The sequence below is a fragment of the Miniopterus natalensis genome, chromosome 2 (assembly GCF_054644295.1).
Source record: "Miniopterus natalensis isolate mMinNat1 chromosome 2, mMinNat1.hap1, whole genome shotgun sequence".
NCBI lineage: Eukaryota > Metazoa > Chordata > Mammalia > Chiroptera > Miniopteridae > Miniopterus > Miniopterus natalensis.
Window position 1 is genome coordinate 82,623,383 of NC_142082.1, and position 14,678 is coordinate 82,638,060.

The window sequence follows — 14,678 nt, forward strand, 5'->3', positions numbered from 1 at the left end:
TATTTTACAGAGCTATTCTTAATCCTCGTTTTACAGTTTCAAAAGCAGGATACTGAGAGACTTGCCTGCTGTCACAAGACAAATAAGTACTAATAGAAAATGCAAACTGTCTAACCTCAGACACACCACAGAGTCTGGTTAGGGCTCCAGAAATTTAAATTTAAACCATCGAATGTATCAGTGGATATAAGATGAATGAGTAACTAAATACTAGAAATAGGAACTACTACTCAACATATAGCAGAACCTTGGAGGTGAAGTCAGATCTTTGTAGTTTATAGGGAACTTGGCATTTATTATTAGAAAGGCTACATTGTCATAGGCATACAAAGCCAGATATTAATTCCTCAGAAATAAACACAAGCATAATTGTTTTTAAATAAAGAACAAAGTAATTGTGGGAAAGTCATATTGAATTATTAAAATAAAGTAGGTCAGATTAGGTCACCGTAGTTAATTTTTGGCATATTGTGTTCCAATTGTAGGAACAACAGTTCTACCATTTTCCTATTTGTTGGGGTATGGGGAGATCCCAAAATGTCTTTCTACATTTTATAGCTAGGGTGGAATCTTTGAAATAGAAATACCACCACTATAATAATACAAGAGGCACAATTTTTTATTAAAGTAATGACCTTTCAGATACTTGCTATCCTCTAAATTCCTCCATTACTTTATCTGTACCTCTTTTTTGGTATTTGGGGCATTTTCCCTTGGGTTATTAATTTCTGCATACATCCCTTTTCTTCTTTCTGGTAGCAAGATCTAGAAAGAAGGATTCATTGGCCCTGGCCGGTGTGGCTCAGGTGGTTGGAGTGTCATCCCCTACACCAAAAGGTCACAGGTTTGATTCCTGGTCAGGGTACATGCCCAGGTTGTGGGTTTGGTCCATGGTCAGGGTGTGTATGGGAGGCAGCCCATCAATGTTTTTCTCTCACATTGATGTTTCTCTCTCTCTCCCCCTCTGCCCTTTCTCTAAAATCAATAAAAGCATATCCTCAGGTGAAGATTAGAAAGAAGAAAGATTCATTGTTGCTTAGTAGGGTGCCATGCACACAATGGGGTACTTGCCAAAGATGAGCCAAATGAGTCTCCCTGACAGACCTGACCTGCTTTTATTAACCTGTCTTCTCACATAGGCAGGGCCTCTGATCAGTACACAGGAGTCAGGCAGCATCAAATCAAGGCTACTTCAGACTACAAAGCCCGGCAGGCTTCTATAGAGACAAAAATACTGCAGACATTTTTATAAAAGAAATTCAGGCAAAAGTACAAAGGATCTGAAGTACTCATAGCAATTTGAATGAGGCACGTTATTGTTTTCCTCTCTGGCAAGAGCTAAATTTATGGCCTAACTGTGTCCTTTGAATGAAACCATAAGACACATGTGTTTATGTGCTTAATCTCAATTCTGACCTTATTTTATATTCCCACCTTCATTTGCCCATCCTTAACACCCTCATCTATTAATTATAGACCAATTACATATTAAGTACAGGTATTTAATATAAATACTGATTGAAATTTTTACTACCACTCCTAATCCCTTTTTGGGAGAAACTTGTTGGAGTATTAATAAAACTAAATTTGCAAAGGGCTACTTTTTCCGTCATTTGGTAGTATGCAGTATTGAATTTTGAGGGGTACATAACCTGAAGTTACACAACTAAACATGCATCACAAACTTCACCATGTGAAGCAGGTGTCAGAACTGAAATTCTTTTGAGGGAAGAAGGTGTTTTGTCTTTTTTCTTATGGTACCTAGAATGGTACCTTATACTAAGAATTTATTGAATGAATGAATGAATAATTGGTTAGTGCTTTAGCATATATTGAGATAATGCATTTGTGTATTTTATTATTTAATTTCCTTTGGAAGTATATGAATGTGAATTATATGTATATGAAACCCTCATTCACTATATGTTGACTACCTGCTATTATTTAAACATAAGATGCAGAAAAACTCACAAATGCACTTAAAATGAGTGAAGATTGCATATGTAAACAGCACTGTAATTAGTAGAATTTGATCCTTTTGATCAGCCTAAAGGAGATGATTCTATAAATCTCTGTCCTTTTATTCCTTAAACCTACAGGAACTGAAATAATGAAAAATGGCTTTTTTTTTTTCCCCGCTAGGGGTAATTTTAAGAAAGCAAAAAGGTCTCCTAGAATATAAGTGTCTTGAGAACTGAAACTTTTTTTACTCTTTTGTTCACTGATATATCAACTGTGCCTGTCACATAATTGGCAGTCAGTAAATATTTGTTGAGTGAACTGTCTTTTGGCTAAAACCCACAAACTGATTCTTGTAGATGTCTGCTTGACAGTATTGAAATAAACCATCTTATCACACATGTTGATGCACTTCAGATTTCTTCATAATAATCTTTAATGATGTCTGATTCCTGACTTAATGGAGTAGTTCATTCTTTACAAAGCTTTTCTGCCTTTTTTTTCCTTTGGAAGCTAAAAGCCCAAATGGTATTACTGATGAAAATCTGAAATGTTGGGGATGTGGAAAGCTGGAAGGAGTACTGCACTCATGCTAACTACAGGATAAAGACAGATAAAATCCTAACTTTTCTTTAGCTCATAAGAGAGTTGAGGTCACAGGGCCATCAAGTCATCTGAATCCAAGTTGGTGCAGACTGGCTCACTTGTGGGAAAGCATTTGTGACTGCCATACTAAGGGGTAAGAAGAAATTAGATAACATTTTAACAAATTTTTGAAGATCAAATGTGGGCTGGCCTATCAGTCTAGAACAACTGAGGGCCCTCATTGTACGGGGAGTTTGCACTCACCTATAGGTTCTGTTCCATGTGTCTTCACAGGGTGCTCTGAAGAAATAATGCAGGCAGGTTGTGAAACCACACAGAGTCCTCCTCAGTGTTACAGGCCTACAGGAGGTTCTTGGCTACTGCTGCAGAAACAGCACAAAACCCTGCCTTCCTGCTCAAAGATAAAGGAATCAACAAACTCAGACTTTAAAATAACTAATAGGTAGAATAACTTTAAAGTAACCATCAGGCAGGGATTTAAATAAATGTTCAAGGATATCATGGAAAAGATGAACAACATGTATGAATAGATGGGGAGGAGAGATGGAAACCATGAGAAACACTCAAGTGGAAATGCAAGAAATAAAGCTACAATATAATATATAAAAAAGAATTCCTTTGAGGGCCTCATGAATACACTTGACACAACTGAGGAAAAAGTGCACAGCTCTTTTCTAAATGTGAATTGGACCCTGCAGATGAAGAACTGACTCATTGTTTGATAACCAATTCTATATAAAGTGAGAAATATTTTCAAAACATAGTTAATGACCAAATTTTGTAGCAAATATTGAAATATGGCAGATAGACTACTCATACTTTAGCTGATTTCATTGTTCTTCTAAAAACCTTAAAATAATCAACATGTTGGAGAAAGTATCCTTAGAAAGGCTGGGCAGTTTGAAGAGGCACATGTGTTTCATTGAGCACATCTGGCTATTTTATAAATGAAAAGAAATATAAACAGGAAGCCTTGAAAGTACATTTTCTTATAAAGAACTTGGCCCAGCTGGTGTGGCTCAGTGGCTGAGCATCGACCCATGAACCCAGAGGTTGTGGTTTGATCCCTGGTCAGGGCATGTGCCAAGGTTGCGGCTCAATCTGCAGTAGGGGGTGTGCAGGAGGAAGTCAATCAATTATTCCTTCTCATCGTTGATGTTTCTGTCCTCTCTCAGAAATCAATAAAAACAATTTAAAAGAGAACTTCATTGTGAGGTGCTACAGAGGGAAAACTGTTTAGTTATAATTCCTGTCTCCTAAGTATCTAAACAGACCATATTTACAGAATATGTAGATGAAACAACAAAATGTAAAGTTTGTCAAAAGTCAGTGATTATTGTATTATATCACAAATGTAGTAGTAAATAGCTATCATTTTTTCAGCATCTACTCTGAGTTAAACCTGACATATGTTTTTAAAATACATTATTTTGTTCAGTTCTCATGTAATTATGTGAAAAGGTAATATTGACATTTTGCAAATGAGGAAAATGTGGCTAAGAGAAGTTCAGTAAATTGTCACATTATGCCACTCTGCTGGTAAGTGGCTTAGGATTCAAACTTAGTTTTGTTTGGCTGCAAAACCTCTGTCCTTACTCCCCAGTGAAACATAATGATAGAAGTTTCATATTCAGGCAGGTGTTGGTTTAAGGCAGATCATGCTCTCAGTTCTCATCTAATGGGTCTAAGAAGGGTCCCTGGGAGGAATAGTATTTCTGGATTTGTAGGATAATGTGAAGCAGACATTTCAGAGGACAAAAGTTAAGGATGCTGGAAACAACTGAAGTGCCCAAAGAGCTCTCCAGTGGTACCATTTCTTGTGCAGTTGTTTACCATAATTAGCGAAAGTGACATTCATTCTTGATTTATAGCATTTTAAGTATGCTAGTGGGATTCTTTTTAATCTGTAATAAATACAGTGGAGACAAGTAGAGTTACAGGCAAAAGTGAGTACACGAAACACAGAGTTTATTTTGGTATTATTAATTATTGTATTATTTTCCATATGAACAGCTGTAAGCCTACTTTTGCCAACCCTGTATGGCAGTATCCAGATCCTAAAGAGAACTGAGAATTCCATGTCATTGATGGGATAGATTAGTGATCAGTGGAAGGGAGTATTTTCTACCGTGAAAATTAGATTGAATTAGAAACTGGTAAAACATGCAGTTGATTATAATAGTGAAAGAGTTGTTATTCTAATGCCATGGACTTTGGTAAAGTTTCATCTTAATATAATTAAAAGTAATTATAAAGGTTCAGGTGTTTCAAATGCATCTTTTTTTAGAGTTGCTCATACCTGTCAGCTTGAATGTATTCGTTCTGTTTCTTCAATATATCAGATGTGAGAGTCTTGACTTTAGGAGACAATAATATAAAACATTTCTGTCTCTCTAGATATACTTACTTTTGGGATGACAGCAAAAGCTGAATTATTTTAATATTGGTTATTAAGACTCTGGTGGTAAAGTAACATTTATAATAGAAAATCTTGACCAGGATACATTTTTCTAATTTGAAGTTTAAGATCTAACTTCTATTCACTCTATTCAACTTTTTATTACAGCAGTCCCTTTAACATTTCTTGCAATGCTGGTTTGGTGGTGATAAACTCCTTTAGCCTTTTTTTTTTTTGCCTGGTGAGCTCTTTATTACACCACCTATTTTGAATGATAGCCTTGCTGGATAGAGTAGTCTTGGTTTCAGGTCCTTGTTTTGCATTACCTTGAATACTTCATGCCATTCCCTTATGGCCTGAAGTATTTCTATTGAGAAATAATCTCACAGCCTTATGGGAGCTCCTTTGTAGGTAACAGATTGCTTTCCTGTTGCTGCCTTTAATATTCTCAATTTGTCTTGAATTTTTGGCATTTTAATTATGAAGTGTCTGGGCATGAGTTCTTCTTGCTTGGGACTCTCTGTGTCTCCTGAACTTATGTGACTTTTTCCTTGATAGGGTTAGGGAAGTTTTCTGCCATTATTTTTTCAAACAGGTTCTGTAACCCTTGCTTACTTTCTGCATCTTCTGGCACTCCTGTGATGTGAATATTGTTACATTTCATGTTGTCCCACAACTCCTGTAAACTCTCTTCCTGTTTTTTAATTGTTTTTTCTTTTTGGCTCTCTGATTGAGAGGGTTTTTCTACCCTGTCTTCTAATTCACTGATCCAATCTTCAGCTTCCTCTAATCTGCTCTTTATTCCTTCTAATGTTTATGGCAATAGATAAGTACCTGTCAATAATAACCTTAAATATACATGGATTAAATGTTCCAATCAAAAGCCGTAGGGTAGCTGAATGAATAAGCAAACAAGACCCAAATGTTTGCTGTATTTAATTGACATTTACAGAACATTTCACTCCAAAGCTGCAGAATATGCATTCTCCTCAAGTGCACATGGGTCATTCTCAAAGATAGGCCACATGTTAGGACACAAAACAAGTCTCTACAAGTTCAAGAAGATTAAAATCATATCAAGCGTCTTCTCAGACATTTACACCCTGGATTACTATGCAGCTGTAAAAAAGAAGGATTCCTTACCCTTTGAGACAGCATGGTGGGGCGTGGAGAGAATTATGCTAGGTAAAATAAGCCAGTCAGAGAAAGACAAGTATCACATGATCTTACTCATATGTCGAATCTAATGAACAAAATAAACCAATGCACAAAATAGATTCAGAGACATAGAAGCATGTAACACTGACGAATCTCAGAGGGAAAGCAGGGGTGGATGGGTGGGGAGAGATTAATCTAAGACCTCATATGCATATATGCATAACCCATGGACAGAGACAGTGAAGACCTGGAGGGGAGAGGCGCAGCGTGGAGGGATCAATGGAGGGGAAGGGGAGGACATTTATAATACTTTCAACAATAAAAATAAATTTAAAAAAAACAAAGAAACTAAACAACCAAACAGTGGGGCTTGGAGAGCTTCCAGGTTGATAAACACTTTAAGGTGCAGAGAGGGTGACAAGCCCAGAAAGGACATGGAAGCTCCACACACCCTCCTTCCCCATACCTTGCCCTATGCATCTCTTCCATTTGGCTATTCTTTAGTTGTACTCTTTATAATAAACCAGTAATCATTTAAAAAAAAAAAAAAAAGTTTATCTTCTAAATATTATTTTTAAAAATTTACATATAACTTAAGAAAATCAGTTTGTGTGGTTATATAAGTTTTATTTTATTTTTGTTGTTCTTTTCATTTAAAAAAGGAAGTACTTCCTAACTCCATTCCAAGTACTGAAATGCATTTATTAAGACCAGTTGACTAGACCCAACTAGATTAAAAAAGAAAATGAACATCTGTTCTTGTATTTATAGCAAACATAATATTAATTTATTATTTAGTTTGTGATTTGATGGGTTAATGATTCTTTCCTTTAAACAATTCTACAGTGCCCCGGCCGAGTGGCTCCATTGTTTGGAACATCGTCCCATACACCAAAAGGTTACTGGTTCAATTCCCAGTCAGAGCACATACCTAGGTTGCGGGTTCAATCCCTGGTCAGGGACCCATACAGGAGGCACCAAACAATGTCTCTTTCTTTCTCTCACTCCCTCTCTCTCTTTCTCTCTCTCAATCCCTTCCTCTTTCTCTAAAAATCAATAAAAACATATCCTGAGGTGAGGATTTAAATAAATAAATAAACAAGCAAACAGAAAACAAACAAACTATTCTGGGATTGTACTTGCCCTTTACTTATGTTTCTTTGTAGTTTTGGTATACATACTTTATTCAGTACAGTATGTATAGGAGGCTTTGAATACATAATTTTGGGAGGGTTTTTAGTACTTATTTTTTTTATTTTGAAATAAATATAGATTCACAGGAAGTTGCTAAAAAATAATAGAGGTCCCATGTAACCTTATCCAGCAGTGGTACTCATTTCCCCTGGCATTCACATTTTATGTAACTACAGTAGCATGTTTATTTTTCAATATATAATTTTTGATGATGTTTTCCATTTTTATTGTTCTTACATATTCTTTTTCGTTACATTTTTTGTTTTATTGTACACCTGATAAATAAAGAATTAAGCCTCATTAAATTTTCCATTTATTGTTGGTCTTTCCTGTATGGGTTGAATCTCTGAGATATTGGCCTCTAAATATACAAGCTACTTCCTAATGGAAAGGGGTATGTTGAGCTTGGCTATTAGATCCAGTACTTGGCATTTCCACATCATTGTCTTCAGAGTGGAAATAGTGAACCTAAGATGCCTGACCACTGCGGGCCCTGTGGCTGCTTGTTTCTCTACCCCCACTTCCTTAAGGGCACCTTGCCATTGGCCTGCAGACTGCCTCCCTCTCCCTCTGCTGAGGAATTTCCTCCTCATCCAACTTCCATTCCCCACCTGTCCTCTGTGCTGCAGGGAGGCAGCTCAGTTCTGCCTGACCCCAGGCCAAATGGGAATCACCAGCTCTCCCAGGGGCTAGTGATTCTCCACTTCTTAATGGATCACTCTCCATGGGCCCTCTCTGCAACTTTCTCTAACTTCCATAACCCTCTGAATTCAACCTCCTACAACAAAGTCCTCTTGACCTCCCTGAGAACTCACATCCAGTTGAAATGCCCAGCCCTGAACCTCCTCTCCCCTGTATCTGCTCAGCCTCTCTTTCTGCCTTATCAGGAATTTTGTCTCTTTTCTACAGCTCTAGTTTTTGTCCCTTCTATGGGTCATTACCATCAGCATTTCTTAAGCCTGCTTAAGCTTTTCCCAACCTTAAACAAAAACTTCTGCTTCCCCCTTCTTCCCATTGCGGCTACTGCCCTCACTCTCTCTGCACTGTCAGTCACCCTTCTGGAAACAGTTAACTGTTTATGTACTCACATTCTTTCACCTCCCTCTCAGCTGCAGTCCTCTCTAATGCTTTCCTCTCTACCCCCTCACTCTGGCAATTGCTTAAGTTAATAATGATGACTGTACTGGTCCGCTAACTATAGCCCCCCAACTGTTTTGTCCCAATCCACTCCTTCATTCTGCCTATTTAATGTCTACACTGCATGCAAAGGAATCTTTTTAAAACACAGATCTGACCATGTGACCTTTTTTGCTTAAAACTCCCCAGTGGCTTACCACAGACATAGAGTCTGAGGGTGGAGACCAGTGTCTGCTTGGTTGGACCTCCAGGCTTCATCCAGAGGCAGGCCCTGGTTCCTGCCTGCCCCTTCCAGCCTGGCTGGAACCCTGCTTTCCTGCCCGTGGATTTCTTTCACCTCCTACCATTGGCCCTCTTCTTTGCATATGCTGTTTCTTCTATGAGGATTGCTTCCTTTTCCCTGCAGCCCATCCCTTCCTTGCCAAGTAAACACCTGTTCATTTTGCAAAGCTCACTTCTGCATTATTTTCTCTTGTTAAGCTTTTCTAGGTTATGGCACTCACACTGCCCTGTGCTGCTTTCTCTTCTTGGCACCCATTACACTTGTACCTTTTTAAAATTGTGCTTACATGGATAATGCTAGCCTGTGAAGCTCTTGGGGCCAGGCACCCCGTCTGTTCACTGTTTTCTGTTCCCTGTGCCTAATATAGTGTGCGGCCACAGTAGTTTTCATTGTTGGATAAATGAGACAAAATGCTGTTCTACCACATATACTTTTTTATGAAGGTGAAGCTATTAAAGTTTTGTGAAGCATGAAAAGTTAAAATATAACACAAGTCCTGTCAACATAAGGTATTAATATAAAGTAAGATTTAAAGAAACCTGAACGTTTTGATACAAGCTCTTGGTATACTTTATATGACTTAAAATCTTTCTTTACTTTTTAAAATCCTGACCGAGGAAATTTTGTTTTATAAAAGGTGGGTGTCCCAGTGTCAAAAAGCCCCAGTTCTTTTACCTATATCAGAACTTACACTATACAGCTTCCTTCAGCCCATGTCTTAACTCTTTAAATTGCCTTTTCTGCCTGGTTTGCTTTTATAGACAAACAGAAAGAGAAAAGGCTTTGTTTGAGAAAGATTTGTTGCCTGAGCCTTCTTCATTTACTGCTATAATCTTCCACTTCAGAGGCCATTTTTTAATGATCATTCTTGTGTTCATTCTTTTCTTCTACAAATATTTGTCTGCTGTGTGCCAGGCACTGTTCGGGGGTGGGGGAGCATAGAGAGAGCTTAGTTCCCCTTACTGATCACATTATCATTCATTGGTGGCTTATTTATGTAATTTGAGTGCTGAGCAACGTGCCATAGGTCTTCTATACAATGGATTTCTTTTTAAAGGGGCTTTAAGCTTAAATTAGATTATAGAGTTCTATAAAGTGGTAGCTCTCTTCAATAAATATCAGTGTTAATGATTTTAAAGTAGACTAAGATGGCCTAAAGTACTTTTTCAACTCTATTACTAGTTTATTTCTCAGAGAAGAAGTGATGTTATAGGATTAGGCCTGATTAGTCTCAGAGAGGAAGCCATGAATCATACAGGGACATTACACTGACTGTCCAAGCTCTGCAGTTCTTTCAGGTGCAAAAATAGAATGTGTAATTCAGTATCATGGGTATTTATTAGCATATCAGTTCCACTCCAATAGAATTTATTGGCATCAGGAATTAGAATTTATTTCTTGACATTTTAATCTTTTATTTCTATAACCATTTATTATATGCACTTACAAGTCAACAGAGCACCTGAATGGGTTTTCATTCATTGGTACAAAGGAGCAGAAAAAGTATTAACTTTTACCAAAGTTATAAATAGGTTTTTAAAGAATAATGCCAATATCTTAGCTCCCTGCAATCCTGTATTTTCATGTATAAACCCGTATTTGGCAATTACCACTTTTTGAAATTAAATGGAATGTCTTCATCCTTCGTTATCTTGTCAACTAAAATATTTCAAAGTTATTTTAAACCACAATGAAGTTCTGTTATTTTATGTTGTTTTTAAGTTTACCACCTCTTAAGTAGCAAAGTACAGTGGCTTATTAAGCAATTTACTCACATATATATTCTTTTGTTTTTCCAGTCAATGCCCCACAATATGGTGTCTCGTCTTTGTGAGTCTAAAAAGGTTTGTGCTGCAGCTGATATGCAACTTCAGGTATGTATGTACCTTTGTTCTGAAGTTTTCCAGAGTAATTCTTCAAAATAAATGTATAACTTAAAATTCTTTCCAGTGCTACTACACATTTATTATAATAATTATGCTTCTAAAACATCTTTCATCTGAGTTCAAAGAATTTGACCAAAACTTATTCTTTCAATCCTCACACTATCCTAATGAAGTAGATGTTAAATAAGGTTATTTTCCACATTCAGTCTGGAAAATCAAAGTTTGGGAAAGTTACATGATTTCTTCTAAATCATGCATTTTAGCAATAATATATTGCTATTCACTTTGCTTTTTTTAAAAAAAATTGTGTTTTTCAATATGAGGTTTAAAGAGTAATGACTTTATTTCTATAACATTCAAAACCTGTTTTCCAGGTTTCAGGTAAAGACTAGAAAGACTTTATGAATCATCTGAATGTCAGGTCTACATGATACCAGATGTTTAGGTTATTTGTAATTACTGAGATTGCTTATGGAATTCTTATTCTTCATCAGATCTTGAGGTATATAAACAGCCTAAACACCTATCTTTCATCTCAAGCATCTCAAAATACTCATTTTATAACGATATGGTTACCCCTATTTAAAAGTGTAGCCACTCCTTAATTGCTTTATAGTTTCGTAAAATTCAGTCCCTAAAAAGAAATGAATGAGCTCTGTTTTTCTTATACCTTAAAATTTATATTTCAATAAAGAAAATTCCTATACAGACAAAATGGTAAACTTACATTTGATTTATATTATTTAGTATCTATATCAATATAATTAAAAATGAATTTCTGAATTATTTTTTAAAATTAGCATTACATGGAAAAAGTCTTTTGATTTGCTGATAATTATAGTAGAAGTCCTAGTTTAAAAGCCTTTGTCATGGCTTTTATTTTGAACAACTGTTCCAATGATGTTCTTTTAAAATGGAAAATCATCTTTTCACTCCTCCCACCCTCTAAAAAAAATAACGGGGGGGGGGAGGAAATGAGAGGGAGAGGGGGCGGGAGAGGGAGAGGGAGAGGAAGAAATGAGAGTGAGGGAGAAACCTCTTGCCATAGGAACCACGTGAGCCAGCTTTCGTATTATACGAAAGTCTCCTTGTACAGTGGAGGCAAACAAGGGTGGTAAGGGAATGAATTGTTTCATATTTCTTAAGGAATATAAAATTGTAATTTTTCTTTTTCTTCTTTTTTTTTTTTTATAGCAGTACATTGTTTTAAAAATAAAGTCTCATTTTTCTGTCGCTCTAAGGATCTTGGTCCTAGGCATGCATGACTCCCTTGGTGAGCAGATAGGCTCATCGCTTTAGAATTATTTGGTTTATCGCAAATGAGCATGAAATATATATATTTAATTTATTTTGCTCAGTTTTTATAATTTAAAGAAAACTTCCATGCTTATGCCTTTCATTTGTGAAAGGTATCATTGAAAGAATAGAACTCTTGAATTCTTACTTGTTTAAAGATTGTGGAAAAACAACAAAAAAGAACACCTCAGTTGAAGTTAGAATTAAGAGTTTTAATTCCTAAAAATTTATTCTATTAGAATATAGACAAGACACGTATGAATAGTTTTGGCTGTTCTCTTTATCGTTATGCATTGTTACTCATTATAGAATATAGAATTGAAAGAGCTGTATTTAGCTATATGTTTAGATTACCAGTTAGAGTAAAGAAATATTTATATTTAGAAAATGTCTATATTTTTCTAGGGAAGGTTTAAACTTGACTTTATAATTTAGAACCATAATTCTATATCTAGATAAAGTGGAAGCTAGAAGTCATTTAAATTTTTTCTTTTATCCAAACTAATCCTTACTTCTTTCATGTTAACAGCTGCACATTCTCTGCAAATTCTGTTTTTGAATCAGAAAGATACATAATTGCGTATCAGAATTTTTTCTTTAAAATAAAGTATTTTCTACTTTCTTGTTTCAGTTGAACTCCAAACAATGCTAATAGTCAAGTAAACAAACATTTTATCATTACTTTAGATTTTATGCAAAATTTAGTTTTTAGAACTTCATAAGCAGCAGATTTCACATTCAATTTTTTTCTAATGCTTTATTCTCCTATTATGTTTCAATGACCAATCTCCTCTACTTCGAGGTGAGTGATCCTTTTCTCCTGGTCACCTCCTTAAGCCAGAATTGCCCGTGCACAGCAGCTGCTTCCTTTGTATCTCCTGACACAGGCTGTGGAGACTGACTTGGCCCTAGCTCCAGATTCACCAACAGCTGCACCAGAATTCTTTGTAACATCTGTCTTCACCAGATACTAGATTGCTATTTCTTTCTCTACCTTACCCCACCTATTTATCTTCTTTTACTTCTCCTTACAAAACTAGGATTCTGACCATTTCATTTCTCTCACTTAAGATACATAGGATTCCAGCATTTGTTAGCGTTTGGAGTCACAGTCGTAACTTTATTTTTCACATTTCCAACCATATTTCTTGCCTATATAGAGAGAGACAAAATTTCAGTTGTGTGGTCACAAATTTAACTTGCTACATTATATTTAAAGAGTACCTTACAGATAAGATTCAAAATTCTTTAATATCTTTAACTGTGAAAGGTTAAGAGTTTTGCTATTTTTACCACTGTAGTCTTAAATATTCAACAAAATATATCTCAAGCCATACACATCTATATTTGTGAATGTTTTCAATGGTGATTTAAAATTATTATTTTGGAACACTTATAACATCTTTGGTCAAACATATCTTGGATATAAGGATGTACTACCTAAAGCTAAATAGATGTTTTCATCTTTCTAGGTCTTCTATGCCACTTTGGATCAAATCTACCATGGGAAGCATCCCCTGAGGAGGTCAACCACAGACATTCTCAAGGAAACACAGGAGAAATTTTATGGCTTACCATATGTTCCAAACACTGTGAGTCTAGCATTTTGATCCTGTTGTGTGCCACTGAATGGCTCTGCTAGTGTATTCATCAGTAGTTAGTAGGTTGTGTTCACCTTTCCCCTCGCTGAACTTGGAACCCTTAACATTTGTATCAAGGTTTCACATGGGGCAAATGCTAGAAATTGCCTGGCTCACTTAATGTCCCCAACCATACATTTACATATGCTTATTTTCCTCCTGCTAACAAGTGTTTTTCTAGATTCCTGAGAAAACGGGGTAAAAAGGTCATTGGCATCAGTCTGTATTCTTTTTCATTATTTTTCTGTAATGAGAAAAATGGTTAGCCATATAAGATGATGTAATTATCAATTCCTAATCATTTTCATTGCAAAGAGAATTAACATTTATTGAATACCTTATTTGTATCAGGGATTGTAATAGATGTTTTACATATCTTGTCTCATTTAGTGACCTGTCAGGATAGAGGGCAGAAGTATTGCTACCATTTATTGAATAGTAAGTGCCAGACTTTAACTGCTTTGCAAAAAAATCTCTAATTTAACTGTCAAAACAGCCTATAAATTAGATAATATCCCCATATTTGGAGCTCATATTGTGGTTCATATACATTTTATGTCTTACCCAAGATCATTTAGTTAGTAAGTGATTGTGTAAGGACTCAAAACCAACCTCTAAAGTCATGCTTTTTTTTAGTCCTCGAAGTTCCCTGTAAGGAAGCTGAGTATGGTAGAAAGAATATTGGCCCGTACAATTAGCAGTACCACTGACTTCTTTGCAAGCGATACAAGCCCAACTCATATTGGCTTCAGCAGAAAAGGGAATTTTTTGATCCCCATAACTGAAAGGTGCAGATATATATCTGGTTTCAGTTAAGTTGGATCTAGTTAGTTCTTACAAAATATTGTTAGAAATGTTTATCTTTCTTTCCATTTCTCAGCTTTTTTCTCTGTTTCATTCTCGGGCAGGCTGCGCACTGACTACGGGGCATGGTGGCTACCAGTAGGTTCGGGATTATCTCCGAACTTAGTCATTCTAATAGAAATAGAGATAGTTTAAAAGTGGTCTGAAAGGGGTGGGGGTGGGAGGTGGGGAGAGAATAACCTAAGAACATATATGCATATATGCATAACCCATGGACACAGACAATAGTGTGGTAAAGGCCTGGTGCAGGGCGGAGG

At 36.2% G+C, this 14,678-nt stretch overlaps 1 protein-coding gene across 3 annotated transcripts in view; it reads left to right on the top strand.

The window, feature by feature from the left end:
* MIPEP (mitochondrial intermediate peptidase) overlaps positions 1-14,678 on the top strand; it is a 186,045-nt gene that overhangs the window by 89,444 nt on the left and 81,923 nt on the right. For all 3 annotated transcript variants that reach the window (XM_016199506.2, XM_087814364.1, XM_087814366.1), the window contains 2 exons: positions 10,535-10,609; positions 13,390-13,509. In XM_016199506.2, coding sequence (XP_016054992.2) covers positions 10,535-10,609; positions 13,390-13,509 — 195 coding nt within the window. The remainder of the gene's footprint in view (positions 1-10,534; positions 10,610-13,389; positions 13,510-14,678) is intronic.